The sequence below is a fragment of the Panthera tigris genome, chromosome B3, assembly GCF_018350195.1.
Source record: "Panthera tigris isolate Pti1 chromosome B3, P.tigris_Pti1_mat1.1, whole genome shotgun sequence".
NCBI classification, from domain to species: Eukaryota; Metazoa; Chordata; class Mammalia; order Carnivora; family Felidae; genus Panthera; species Panthera tigris.
Genome location: NC_056665.1, coordinates 143,839,882 through 143,854,879, shown reverse-complemented (window position 1 = coordinate 143,854,879; position 14,998 = coordinate 143,839,882). Strand labels below are relative to the sequence as shown.

General features: G+C 47.6%; 1 protein-coding gene across 10 annotated transcripts in view; it reads right to left on the bottom strand.

Annotated features, from left to right (window-relative positions):
- TRAF3 (TNF receptor associated factor 3) overlaps nt 1-14,998 on the bottom strand; it is a 132,483-nt gene that overhangs the window by 11,578 nt on the left and 105,907 nt on the right. For 9 of the 10 annotated variants that reach the window (XM_042990631.1, XM_042990630.1, XM_042990632.1 and 6 more), the window contains 4 exons: nt 9,385-9,465; nt 6,594-6,668; nt 4,928-5,020; nt 133-273 (listed from right to left, as the gene is read on the bottom strand). In XM_042990631.1, coding sequence (XP_042846565.1) covers nt 133-273; nt 4,928-5,020; nt 6,594-6,668; nt 9,385-9,465 — 390 coding nt within the window. The remainder of the gene's footprint in view (nt 1-132; nt 274-4,927; nt 5,021-6,593; nt 6,669-9,384; nt 9,466-14,998) is intronic. The other variant, XM_042990639.1, reaches the window with a different exon arrangement.

The following is a 14,998-nucleotide window of genomic DNA, read 5'->3' as shown; positions in this document are numbered from 1 at the left end:
GCTTAAGCAAGAGAAACAGGTGGTCTATCTGACAAAAGTCAGGGCCTTTGCTCAAACGTCTCACTGACAAAGTCCTGAAGAACAGACACACTCCTCTACCCTGTGATCCAGCCACAGACGTAAGCTTCTTACCTGTAAATGAAGTATTTTGGATTCATTATTTCGAAGCATTTCCTTTTGTCTCTCAATTTCAATTTCAAAGCTACATATCTGATTGTGCAGACTTTGTATGCTCTTGTTTTTTTCTACACTTTCATTCTGTAGCAAGGAAACCTGAAGAAGAAATTCGTCAATTAAGCAAACAAAACATGGTTTTATAAATTTATAACAATTGTAATAATAGTTGCTCACATTTTTGCAATATAGGCCTTCTACCAGCCCAACGTAAGGAGTTCCAGAAAAAAAAAAAAAATCCCTTCATACGGAAATGGAGGTCCCGGTAACTTAATAGGAAATCCTACACAGGGTGTTTCTCAGACTCACTCCCAGTAATTAAATAGGGCGAGGTCCAGCAGCCGACTGAATTTCAGAATGAATGGGACACTCTAAAGTTTTTACTGAAAACGAATAAATCTTTCACCAGACAGGCTTTCAAACTTTGACCAGGAAACACAGTAGGAGACATATCCTTACATCTCGCCCCACTTGTACAAACGTTCGTGTGTGTGTGTGTCCCTGAGAAACAGGTATTACAAAACCATACTTGCCCTAACCATTCCCATGTTCCCTGATACTTTCTCTTTTATTCTATTTTACTTTAAAAAGTGCCAGTTGCCATCCACTAAATTGTCTCACTTCCACCCACGGGCCATACCCACACTCTGAAAAGCTTTCCCAGCATAATGGGAAAGCACAGTGGGAATAAAAAGCTATATGCATGCTTCAGTTAACCCTTAGGGCCAACTCCTAGCCCTCCAACAGAGACTTGAGGCTTCAGGGGACAGGTGCCCGGCCTGTCGCCCAAGATGACCTTCCACAAAGCTCAATGTATTCACCTGCAAGGCCACGTCAGCCCAAAGAAGGGCCTGCTGGCGGCGGGGGGGGGGGGGGGGGGGGGGGGGGGGGGGGGGGGCGGGGAGCAGTTCCAAGCCCACCTTTGATCTTTTCAAAATCTTTCTGGAAAATAATTAGCTCCCAAGAACCAATTTACACTGGTCTTAAAAGCCCCCAGGTGAGGACTCCGAGGCCAACTCCCATAGGGCTGCCTTCTCACAAGACTGCTCCCTGAGGCACTCTGGCCTTAGGAAAGGCCCCTCTACTGACAGATGTGTCTGGGCACAGCTGCTGCCCCCGAAGACAGAGGGCCCCATGGTGGGCACTGGGACAGCTCCATTCATTGTGCTCCCAATACGGACAACACCTGAGGTGACGGCCCAAGGGCATGTCAGGACAAACCCGGGTGTGATAAAGCACAGATTCCTGGTGTCCCTGTGAAGGCAGACACCTTTCTATATGCAATCTGCTCAGGCAAGCAGCACCTCTGGGCACAATCAGTCTGTTTTGTTTTATTTTATTAATTTTTTAATGTTTATTTATTTTTACGACAGAGCGTGAGTGGGGGAGGGACAGAGAGAGAGGGAGACACAGAACGTGAAGCAGGCTCGAGGCTCTGAGCTGTCAGCTCAGAGCCCAGCACGTGGCTCGAACCCATGGACTGCAAGACAGTGACCCGAGCCGAAGTCGGACCCTTAACCAACGGAACCACCCACGCACCCCAGTCTGTTTTATTTTATTTATTTAAAAAAAATGTTTTTAATGTTTATTTATTATTGAAAGACAGAGAGTCAGAGCATGAGGAGGGGAGGGACAGAGGGAGAGGGAGACACAGAATCCAAAGCAGGCTCCAGGCTCTGAGCTGTCAACACAGAGCCCGACATGGGGCTCGAACTCACAGACTGCGAGATCATGACCTGAGCCAAAGTCGGATGCTTAACTGACTGAGCCACCCGGGCGCCCCTTAGTCTGTTTTGTTTTAGAACAATGTGTATTTACTTGTTCAAAACTTGCAATGTCTCATGGGAAAAAATAACACTTCACTTCCCTAGGATGTTAGCACAAACAGACTTTCCTCTCTAAACCACAGTGTCTCATGCCCTTGGGCCCCTATAAGTGATGCAGACTGGCCATGTGCAACATCCCACAGGCAGGTCTTGCCTTTTCCAAAGTTACGATTCACTCACTCCCATCTCTCAAGGTAGACACAATTCCCAGACTCTATTCTCACAACCAAAAAAGAAGTACCCTGCACGCAAGCTAACTTTTTTTTTTGGAAGAGAGAGTATGCGTGCACACACATGCAGACACACACGCATGAACGTGGGGGAGGGGCAGAGAGACGAGAGCAAGAATCTTAAGCAGGTTCCACCTAGTTCAAAGCCTGACTCAGGGCTCAATCTCACAAACCGTGAGATCATGATCTGAGCTGAAATCAAGGGTTGGATGCTTAACCGACTGAGCCACCCAGGCACCCACACGTCAACGTTTTTGATCAAAAATCTCAGGAGGGGCCTGGGTGGCTCAGTCGGTTAAGCATCCGACTTCGGCTCAGGTCATGATCTCGCAGTTCATGACTTCAAGCCTTGTGTTGGGCTCTGTGCTGACAGCTCAGAGCCTGGAGCCTGCTTCGGATTCTGTGTCTCCCTCTTCCTGTCCCTCCCCCACTCACGCTGTCTCTCTCTCTCTCAAAAATAAACATCAAAATTTTTTTTAATCTCGGTAATATCTCCAAAATCAATGGCAATTTTCTTTTCTGCAGCAAATCAAGCTACCAGAGGATGAACAGAAACATCTCACATTAATGAACATACATCATGCCACATTAAACTCTTAATTTCTTGATTTAGGGAGCTTTCTAATTTAAATTTTCTTTGTTTCTTTGTTTTACTCAAAGAATCCAATTCCTAGGCACCTGCGGATCCCTGCTCTCACAGGAAAATCTACCTGGCAGGTGCGTTTCCGAGAAGCAGAGCATACCATCCACGAGGCAGATGAAAACGAGTCCCGTGACCTTCCCCGAGAACCCCCTCACCGAGAGCAACATCTATCCCCGCCTATTTTGGTGGAGTACTCCACATTTCCTTTAGACTTAAGCTTTTGTCATATAGAAGATGGGTGTTTTTCGCCTGAGTGGCTGAATCAGTTAAGCGTCCCGACTCTTGATTTCGGCTCCGGTCACGATCTCACAGTTGGTGAGTTCGAGCCCCAAGCTGGGCTCTCTGCTGTCAGCTCAGAGCCAGCTTCAGATCCTCTGTCTTCCTCTCTCTGCCCCTCCCCCGCTCTCTTTCTTGTGCTCACATGCTCTCTGTCTCTCTCAAAAATAAACAAACATTTTTAAAAAGATGAGAAACAGAGTATCAATGAGACACAGAGTCCTGACATCTATGCCTATAATTTTTAAAAGGCAGAAACAGAGCACATTTTTTAAACAGAAGGGGAAAAAAAGACTTACCAATAAACCATCACTCACTCAGAGCCACTGCTATATGTTCACGAGGAAGCCATCAACGACTCCTCTAACACAACTTTCGTTTCACCGTTAAATGAGACCCTTCTTCCCGCCACACGGGTGCGTGTGTACGTGTGACATGCCCACCCTTCTAATGCTTCTCATCCTCAGCATCAGTATTTATACCAAAAAAATACTTTATGTCAGAGTTAATAAAAATGTTTTGATTTAAAATATTAGACTCTATCAAATACATTTATATTTTAAGTTGGTTGAATTTAGGGGCACCTGGGTGGCTCAGTCGGTTAAGCATCCGACTCTTGGTTTTGGTTCAGGTCACGATCTCACGATTTTGTGAGTTCGAGCCCAGTGTCGGGCTCCGTGCTGACAGTGCGGAGCCTACTTGGGATTCTCCCTCTCCCTCTCTCTCTGCCCCTCCCTGACTCACGCTGTCTCTGTCTCTCTCAAAATCAATAAACTTAAAAAAATTGGTTAAATTTAACACAGGAAGCAAGGTATTCAAATCTCTACAGATCTTCAGAAAATAAACAGGCTGCTCGAATTCACCTTAGTGTCCTCCTACTACAAATTCTCAGTAAATGTTTCTGGAATACTGACATAAGTTTTTATTGTTGTAGAGAAGCCACAATGAGAGATCCTATAACAACTTCTTCTCTACTGATTCTTGGAAGTTTTCACCTTTTCCTCACGAAAAGAGGGCCTGGCCCAGCTGAACGCCACGGAGTAAACTCCCCTGGGGAGACGTACCACAAGGGGAAGGTGTGAGGAGTTCCCAGCCCCACAACTGAGGCCTCTGGAAAAGATGCCCCGCTGGACAAGTGCTCCCTGCTCCAAACTTCCATAAAGTGATAGCTCCTACACTAGGATTAGGAAAATGGCTTTTCCTAGCTGTCTCCTAGGAAAGACAGAGAAAGCTGAAGCATTTAGCGCTGGTCACCTTCCAGATTGGGGGTTGACAAACTTTTTCACTAAAAAAACCAGAGAGTAAATATTTTGGGCTGTGAGGTCTGTACAGTTTCTGTCTCAGATGCTAAACTCTGCCTTTACAGTGGATACGCAGCACGGACCATAGGCAAATGAATGAGCATGGCTGTGTTCCAATCAAACTTTATTTATAAAAAGATGAGGTTGATGGCGAGAGAAAGGAAGGTTTGGAAGTTTGATAATCCCTGTTCTAGGTCAATGCTAAGGTAACCACAATGTGATTAAACACAAACAGACAAAAAGGCACCGCATGCTTGCTCGGCAATTAACAAAGACCAAACCAACCCAAACGCCTTCATCATTTATAAGCTCCGGGTCATGTGAAATGTACTTTTTTTTTTTTTTTTTTTTTTTTACATTCTCCTGATACTGTTTCTTTTATCCAAAACCATTAATAACTATAAAAAATATTTTCTTCTTTAAATGATTTGAAGAGATTATTAAAAGCCAGCAAAAGCTAGAAACAGTGTGGCGTACCTTTTTCTCCAGAGAATTACTCCACTCTTTCAGTAAGTTGACGTGCTGCACCGCGGAGCTGGCCTCATGGGCCTTAATCTGCTGGTTTGTCCCCTGCGAGAACAAAGATGCAGCGCATCAAGCCGACGTTCCCCCCCTCACGGAGTGCAGCAAGACTAACACGTGACCTAAAACCAGCTCTAAACAGGAAAAAGGGAGCCTTCTCCACAGAAAGCTTTCCAAGGGCCATGCTCGGGGTGGGGAGAAGAGCAGGTGCCCTGCAATTAATTCTACAACAACCTCAAGTTCATGCCCTTTGCTCCCCAAGCTTCTTACCAAGCACCTGCTCATCTGTGTGTCATACTTGTAATATCAAGAAATTAAATCTTAGACCTATCATTTTCGTTTTTTTAAGTTTTTTCATTAAAAATGCACACTGAAAACGCTTCGACACCTGCGGTTACAGCTAGCTACCGCTACAGCAATCTAGTGGGCACGCAACCAAAGCGGGATTCTAAATAATTTACTAAAATATTAGCTTAGTAGTGAAATACACCGTATTAGAAATGTACTGTTCCTTGCTATTCTAAGTATATTTGGAAAGTTACATACAAAACATAAACAATCTACAGAGTACATAAGATGGAGACCATTTTAGAGCAGTAATAGTAAGCACATGAAATAGTACTTCATATCTTTAAGGAAATAATTGGTATGAAAATATAATTTGTTTTGATACTGGAGAATTAAGAAGCCACAGAAAGCATTTTAATGATCTCCAAAACATATACTCTGTACATAGAATATTCATATATATATGTTGATATAAGTATCGCTATATATAAACATATATATATACATACACAGAATGAATGGTACTACATACGACATAACAGTGGTGAGGGCCCTGTCTCATTAAGAGACTGAGACAAAGGGGAAGCTACGGTCATTCTTACTCTTATCTTCTAAGAAAATACTGAGACGCCAGTATCTCTGTACTGAGTTCATAATAAATGTTATTGCTAACATACAAAATTAAATATGAAATACTTTAATTGTAATATATACTGCCCTCTGATAGTTTTAAGATTAAGATATACGTTTAAATGAAACTCAGTTCAAATTCACTAGCCATCTCAGACGTGTGAAAAAGAAAACACAACAAAAACAAAAACCCCAGAGACAGGTTGCTCGCAGCACAGCGTGGCAGTGACGGAGACGCCCTCTCCACGTGGCTGTGCTGGGAGGCGTGGCATAGATAACATGACACGCGTCTATGGACACACGAGAGTGGTCCTCGCGACCGTGTGCTGATGCGCACACCGCTAAAACCGTGTCTGGGCTGTATCCACCTATACCAGGTTCTGTGACACTCTCTCTAGAACCACCCCCGCCCCAACGGTCAGTTCTACGTGTCCCGCTTCCCAGCTGGTTTTAGAGGCGGCTGTTCTCCTCACGTCCTGACCTCCTTCTCGGCACAGGCGTCCCCCTGAAATCTCAGAACGCCACCGGCCTGGGGAGCGAGCACCCGCGGCTGCTGCGTGCGGCCTCTGTCACCCACGCAGCAGGGCGGCCCCGCCCCTGCAAACACTGCAAGTGCAGAACCCGCACGAGAAGCCGCTAACATAGTAACTTTCTCCCAGGGCAGAACGTCAGTGACGGGGAAGGATAGATGTTGGATACTGACCTGAAACACGCAGCCATAGCGCTTAAAACTACAGGTGCTGGGGGCATTGACGCACTCTGACAAGTGCGCACTCAACTGCAACGGGAAAGAGGCGTGAGTTGTGGCACAGGCGCTCGTACGAAAACGTTCAAACACAGTAAGGGCACAGAGAGCATCTGGTCTGCACTGTCACCAAGGGGGTTCGTCCGCCACGGGCGAGCATACGTCCTCTGCCTCCTAGACTCACCCGCAGTAAGTGCACACTGCTGCCACGTGCATACACATACATACGCCAGAATACAGAAATACAGTTACTGTAACATTTCTCAAACTTGCAGTTTCTCTAGAACAAATCGTTCCAAATGTGACATGCCGTCTGTAGCGCCAGAATTTAAAAAAGAAAGGGAAAAAACGTGAACTGAAATGAACATTTAAAGACTATAAACAAAAATCGCATGAAACACAAAAAAAGAGAAAGCATTCAGGATGTAACTGGGTCACACACCTACTATACGGTACACAGAGAGAACTGTATTTTCAGAGCAAGCTTACACGATGTACCATTACTCTCAATACTCAAGATAACGAGATGAGTTTTTCTTCTTCTGAAAAGACTTTTTTTCCTTCTGAGTGGCCATAAATTCATGGAGCTTCTCACAGATCGCTAGGGTCATTCTAACAACATGAATCTTAATATTGTCACGTCTAATTGGTAGAAGAAAATTAGGAGAGATTGGGAGAGGATAACTCATCGTGGTAAGAAAACCCCTTTGTTCAGCTTAACTGTTGGCAAATCGTTAAATAAAAACCACTTATGATGCCCCCTCAAGAGAAAAGGGAATTGAAATGTCTACATTTTAAAGACATGGCGCTATTCATTAAGCTAATACAATTTAAGGACAACTTCTTTTATTGAAGAAATTCTCATCAGGAAAACTCTAGGAGTAGATCTTCTTTATGGAAAACAATTAGACCCTGAGTTAGGGAAGTGGGTGTCTAAGCGCACCGCAGAGCCGGCCCCGGGGAATGTGTCTCCCCGCGTGCAGGCACACACACACACGTACTCCCAGAGGCGCATGGCCGTGCCCTTCTATGGCTCTCCTCTGTCCGGCAGGATGAAGAGTCCTTGAATCCTTTTCCTTCAGGTCAGTATTTAGGACAGAGAGGAAAGTGCTCTTTTGCCCTGTTGCGACAGCCGCAGAGAAGGGCAAGTGGGGGAGCCTACGGGCCAACATCTGCCAAAGGTCTCTGAGCCTGGGCAGAGTCGTGGTGGTTACAGGCCTGCAGCCTAGCACGCGTGATGTTCCTCTGAGCGCAGGCAGGAAGCTCTGGCCTGCGCCTGGAGGGAAGCACCCAAGAGGCAGATGACAGGGGACTGGCACAGAAATGGAGCATGAGACTGTGCACGGTAATGCCAGCTTAAAATTTTTTTAAATATGCTCCTTCAGTGCCCCAGTACAATCATGAACCCATCCAGCTACCATTCCCAGTGGTAAAGCAGGGATGCGTGTGTCTGATGTTGATTTCAGGGCCCTGCCATAAATCCAAGGCCGTGCTTTTCCCTGAATTGGCTACCATTGCTCCCAGAGCCTTCGCCATCGTTCTTTACGGGAGCGTTGGATAGAGACAAGAATAGTCTACAGACCAAGAGCATCGTTCACCAGAAACCCGAGATAAATGCAGGTTGAAAGATTTTTAAAATAAAAATAACTTAGAGGCAAATGGAGTTAGCTTCTGTCCCTAGAGATAGCCCTGAGTAAAAACTTGAGAAGGAGTAAAAACCCGGGTCACCACTTCAATAGTTCAGACTCTTCATCCATTCACTTCAGCAGAGGGACGTCATAGTTTTAGAAATCTGTATGCACTTCCGCGCTACTCCTGGAGGCACATCCAGGCCTAGGGACCCCTGTCACCAGGCAAGGCCCTGCCCTTCCCTAGGACAGTCACCTTTTGGGAGGATGCACTGTGGGTGAGATTGGTTCTGGGGCTCCTCCGGGCCACACAGGTCCTCTTGCTCAGTGGAGACGTGAGACACTGACCCTCACCTCCCCAATACCCAGTGGTAAAATTCCAGGCTGTTGAAAAAGGCTGAGGTGAGCAGCCTCCTTTGATCGGAGCACCTAGGCCCAAGGGGGCCTAAGGGGGTGGGGGCCAGGGGGCATAGGTGCACACTGAGCCACGGGAGCCCCAGATGCTTCCAAAACAGCAACCAGAGGGGCTCCAGGTCAGTACTGGATGCAAAAACATTTGCGAATCCCTGGAATTTTTCCATCTGGATAGATCCCGATCAAATTAAGTTAACATAACGTAAGATGTAAAATCTACCCACCCTCAAGAAAGCGTACCGAGGGCACCGGGAGAGGCTGTGCAGGTACCTTCTCACCGGCCCCTGAAATGTGGGCCCCCTTGCTCCTTAGCACCGACCCCATGCAGTACATGTGGCCAAATGGTTCTGGAGTGTCTGTAAAGTCATTTGGTTTGAGATAATCTTACAGTAATTCCTATTTTACAGATTAAAAAATAGCTTCTTCTTTGGGAACCTAAAAAGTTATTACCTTTGCTTGCACTGTAAAGTAATTCCGGCCTCTCAATTCCTAACATTTGGCTCTGAATTTAACCACTTGCAGCTTCTATTTGCTTGCTTCTGAACTTTCTTACACCCCAACAAACGGGTTATCATTTGTCTACTACACGTATCAGTATCGTGATCTGTAAAAACTTTGGCTTCAGCTACTGGGAAGAACGGACTCTACGGCACACTAGTCCCGAAGACTTCACCAGCTGCTGAACAGGTCCTCTCCATGCCGCTTACCTCACTCCTCAGAAGGGTCTGGACACTGCACTTATGGGGGCAGGACACCACCACACAGGGACACTCAGTGTCTTCGTGTTTCTGGAGGGAAAAAAAAAGGTGTCATCAGCTTTGAGACATACAGCCCATCTCCCTTCGGATCCTACCTCCACCTCTGTCACCACAAAGACCCAGAGAACCCTCCGCTCACTGTCCCTGTTTGGTGTCATTCTAACACATTTGGAGGAGTCCTCACGTTCAAAGTTTAAGAGCCCAAAGGTAAGGTGTCTCAGGAGATCTGCTCCACTCTGACAGGTGAGGACAATCTCGGGAGCACAGTCACAAAGCTGCCTCTACGGGGCAGCACCTCTCTGTGCCCACACAGCCCTGACACGAGAGCACAGACAGGCTCAGCCCTCGCCGTTGCTCACGCTGCAGCCCAGTGTCCAGCCTCTGCTCACAGATCAGGATGGTTTTCCTTTGGCCTCTCAGTTTGGGATCTGGAAATGATGCTTCTCCAATACTTCCAACAGTATGAGCCACTGGGTCTTTAAATTATGCCCTGAAACCTTACCTAGATTATCTTTAATGCATGGAAAATATGGACAAATTTTGGTTTAGTCCTATTTTCCCCCCTAAAGTTTATTTATTTTGAGACAGAGAACGAGAGAGAGCACGAGTGGGAGAGGGGCAGAAGAGAGGGAGAGAGCGAATCCCAAGCAGGCTCTGCACTGTCAGTAGAGCCCGATGTGGGGTAAACTGTGAGATCATGACCTGAGAGGAAACCAAGAGTCGGACACTTAACCTACTGAACGAACCACTCAGGTGCCCCGCTTTAGCCCTTCTTTGGATGGTACAAATTTCAACTTTGGAGAGCCTGGATGATGGCAACCGCTGAACCCATGCCCGAAGCACCTGCTGGGCATCTGATCAGTAGCAAAGTTAGGACATGGAACCCAAGAGCCCTGGAGAGCACCACCAGACATGTGACGAGAGGCCACCAGAGAGAGACCGATGTAGGCAGGAAACACACGTGACCGCAGGCCACATGACACAACATGTGGGACAGGCTCCTGGGGGCAGCATCACTGAGCAAGAAGGGAGCCCGGGTGCTCGGTGTTTTCCTCCGTGACCCTGGGACACTTCTGATTCTCCTAATCCGGTTTTCCAGATTAGGGCTCCACAGTTGTGCTGCTGTGAAGCTGAATGACGGGGAGGGTGGCAGGGGGCACTAGCCGAGAGCCTCAATCTGACTAGGCAGGCACAGTGTGGAGCTGGGCACCGCACTCAGCTTGCTTCAGAGTGTTTTTAAGTCCGGGGTCTGTGAGCGCACTATGCGACGGTCTGCAGTGCAGAGAAGGCACCCGCGATTCGAGGCTGCTCTGCTCCTGGGCTTGGGAGAGCCCCCAGAGGGCGCAGCCACACCTGCTCAGAGCTCAACAGAAAGCGCTTGGCTGGGCTGAGCCTGACCAGCGGGCCTCCCATAAGAGGTACCACACGGGGGACACTGGCTTTCCATTTCCCGGCTGTGCGTGGAATCCCCTAGACTTTGTCTTTCAATGGGAAACCCTGGACGAATGGCTCCACCCCCTGCCTCATGTGTAAGTGGGAGGAGCGGCCCTGAATCAGGAGCCTGGAGGGGTCACAGGGCAAACCATGCACAGGTGCCACGCCTCCTTCCTGACCTACCCCTCAATCCCCCTCCATCCCCCAGGCCAGCACACAGGTAATCAGCACTGCGGCAAGGGGAGGCTGGGTGGGGAGCCGGGGCAGGGGGTGGGGAGGGAAGGGTGGGAGGCGAGGCTGGGGCCAGACCCATCTGTATCCTCAAATGTGTGTCTCTGCAGATCCATGGAAGGGTATCTGAACAACAGACTTCCAGAAGTAGGCTCGGGTATCAGAGGGTACAGGCATTTGAAATGAATCTTGACAGACATTGCCAAACCACCCTCCAATAACCCTGCACAAACCCACTCCTGTCGATAGAACCACACTCCTACACCCTTGTCAATTCTATCAAACTTTTCAATCTCTGACCACCTGACAGGTGGAAAAGGCCAGGAGTGTAATTTGCAATTTCTTTACATTAAAAAAAAATTTTTTTTTGAGAGTGTGTGTGCATGTGCGTGTGTGCACACAAGTCGGGGAGGGGACAGGAGGAGGGAGGGAGAGAGAGAATCTCCAGTGGGCTCCACACCCAGTGCTGAGCCTGACTCGGGGCTCGATCTCACCACCGTGAGATCATGACCTGAGCTGAAATCACGAGTCTGATGCTTAACTGACTGGGCCACCCAGGCGCCCCTGCAATTATTTAATAATGTGTGGTTAGGTGTATTTTTCATATTTATTAATCATTTCTATTTCCTGTGAATTGCCTTTTCATGGTTTTTGCCCAATGTAGTGGGTTGAATAGCCCCCCAATTCATGTCTCTCCAGAACCTCAGAATATGACCTTATTTGGAAATAGGGTCTTTGTGGCTATAATCAGTTACGATGGGGCCCCTGAATGCAACCCTGGGAGCCCTTATGAGTGGAGGGGCCGCACCCAGAAGGTAGGTATCTGAGTAGGGAAAGGGTCCCTCCTGGGGCTGTCGGAGGGAGCAGGGCCCTGACAACAGCCTGGTTTTGGATTTCGGGCATCCAGAACTGTGAGAGAATAAACTTCTGTTGTTCTAAGCCACCAACTTTGTGGTACTTTCTTACGCCGGCCCCAGGAAAATAATACGCCCAGTAAAAAACCTGATAACCTACTGATACGTAAGAATTCTCTCCACACTAATGAATTAGTCTGGTCTATGAAATTACACGTAACCCATGTGCAAGGCTAAGGCATAACTACACAGTAGATACCCACCAAGGACAAGCACGGAACCAATGACTTCCCATTGACCTGTGTGCCCTTCTCCAACTCTCCCCACTTTCCTCCAGGGAGGAACGCCTGAACCCCAAATCAGAATTTTGTGTTTCTGCTTCCTTTGCTTAAAAAAAAATTTCATTGCACATACATGTGGGCCAAACAAAATATGGTTTTGCTTCGATTGCTTTTGAATTTTATTAAAACGGAACTCTACCCTATGGGTCCTCTGAGAGCCAGCACAGCATTCTGCCTCTCAGGCTCATGCCCGTGTCACACGAGCTCCAGGCCCACCTGCACTGTTGTCTGGTAACGCCGTCCTACGATTTCCCTGCTCCGTCCCAGTCTGCCGGCTCCACCACAACTGACGCGCCCCTTGTCCAGCTGACGGACGCCTGGGGCCGTTTCCAGATTTCTCTGCTCGGTCAGTGTGGCCCTATCTCCTGGTGTGTACGTGTGACAGCTTCCCTCACACAGCTGGGGGAGGGAGACTGCTAATTAGCTGAGTACATGCACGGTCCACCTAACAGAACACGGCCAAGTGGTTTTCCACAGTGGCTGTACCTGGACATATTCCCATTACAATACCTACATCCTTCCCACAAAATGAGATCTTTAGAATTCTGACTTTCCACAAATTAACAAAACTGTTTAAAGAGACCATATTCGGGGGCACCTGGGTGGCTCAGTCAGTTACGCATCCGACTTCAGCTCAGGTCATGATCTCACAGTTCATGAATTCGAGCCCTGCACCGGGCTCACTACTGTCAGCCCAGAGCCTGCTTCAGATCCTCTGTCCCCCTCCCTTTCTGCCCCTTCCCCACTTGCTCTCTCTCAAATAAATAAATAAAATGAAAAAATAAAAAACAAGTAGAAGTAAATAAAATAAAGAGACCATATTTAACAATTCCTAGACAAAATGTGGAAGGGATTCTCTCCTGGCACTTTAACTTGTGCTGATCGATGGATTAAAACAAAAAACAAACAAACAAAAAACTTGGGGCGCCTGGGTGGCTCAGTCAGTTAAGCGTCCAACTTCAGCTCAGGTCATGATCTCACAGTTCCTGAGTTCAGGCCCCACGTGGGGCTCTGTGCTGACAGCTCAGAGCCTGGAGCCTGCTTCGGATTCTGTGTTTCCCTCTCTGTCTGCCCCTCCCCCACTCATGCTAGTGCTCTCTCTCTCTCTCAAAAATAAACAAACATTAAAAAAATTAATTAATTAAAAAAACTTGAAAACAGCTGATATAATGTCAATACCATGGTTTACACGTAGGAAAGAAATTCTATGAACTGCAGTGGCCCAGGGTTTTGGTTTTGTCAGTGTGTATTTCATCAACGTTTGATGTATGTAACATACTTGATAAAACACAGGAAATGTGGGAGTGTCAGGATGACCTGGGGCTGCAGACATGCTGAAGTCAGAAGGCTGCTGTTTCTGAAAATAAACTTGCGGCAGGAGAGGACCAGACAAAGAGTGCTCCTAGCCGCAAAATGAGACCCGGGAGTCAAATCCCAGCACTGACAGAACAGGAGGCCCAGGGCAGGTCCAGGGCAAGTCCCCTCCCGGGCATGTAACTGCCCTGCTGGTGTCGGGAGAGGTTCACCAAAGTGATCTCAAGCAGGCACGCCCCTCATCTCTATTACAGCTCTTGAGGGAAACTGACATGTGCCTCAAGCCACCCTCTCGTGTCTGTTTAAAAACTGTTCTCATGGGGCGCCTGGTGGCTCTGTCGGTTAAGCGTCCGACTTCAGCTCAGGTCATGATCTCACGGTTCATGGGTTTGAGCCCTGCGTCGGGCTCTGTGCTGACAGCTCGGAGCCTGGAGCCTGCCTGGGATTCTGTGTCTCCCTCTGTCTGTGCCCCTCCGCTGCTCACACTCTCTCTCTCTCTCTCTCTCTCTCTCTCTCTCTCTCTCTCTTTCTCTCAGAAATAAACATTAAAAAATAAATATATTTTTAAAAAAGTCTCTTTACAGCCTCTTCTGTAATTCAGAGTCAGTTACTGATATAGTGTTTAACCGACACTACAATTCTTTCTCAAATGAAAATTAATTCCTGGGTTCTATTCTGCAAATAAAGGTAACTGATTTTTGCAAGAAGCAAAGTATAACTTTGGTAGCAACCTAGCAACACATGTAAGTCTGGAGTAGTGCTCATTAGGCATATGTCTCGTTCACTTGAATCTAGTTACTGAAGGAATTATTCAATTAGAATGAACACTATTCCCATCTTCCACAGTTCTGAAAAGTCCTTAATAACTAGAAATGTCTACAGAAATCATACAGGAAAAAGATTTCACAAGAGAAGAAAGTCGCAGGTGTCAGAAAGCTGTACAAAGTAAGGTAAATTATAAAGATTATGATCATTTCCTACAGAAAAACAAAACTTTTCCTAAATTTTGGTCAATAAATGTTCCACAATATCCACCAGGAACCAACAGTGGCCCCCACGCCCCGGCCACATGTCTCTGGTCCTCTCCTGCCTGGTGGTCCCATCAGTCAGGGTGCTCCCAGCAACCTCTCCCCTCCCCCGCCCCTCAGTAACGTCTGCCCTTCCTGCCGCCCCACACTCTCCGGCTCCCTCTGCCTCTGGAGCACCAGGCTCCTGACCCTTCCACACCGGCCACTCCTTTGCTAGACGCCTCCCCCCTCGGCAGCCTGTAAGCGTTCATGTGCTCCAGGCCTCTGTCCTCGGGCCCTGGCTCTCCTCCTCGCTGGCCCCGGTGCCAAAGCTGCAAGGACCACCTCGTCAAGCCGCACCTGCAGCCCAGACCACTCTTGA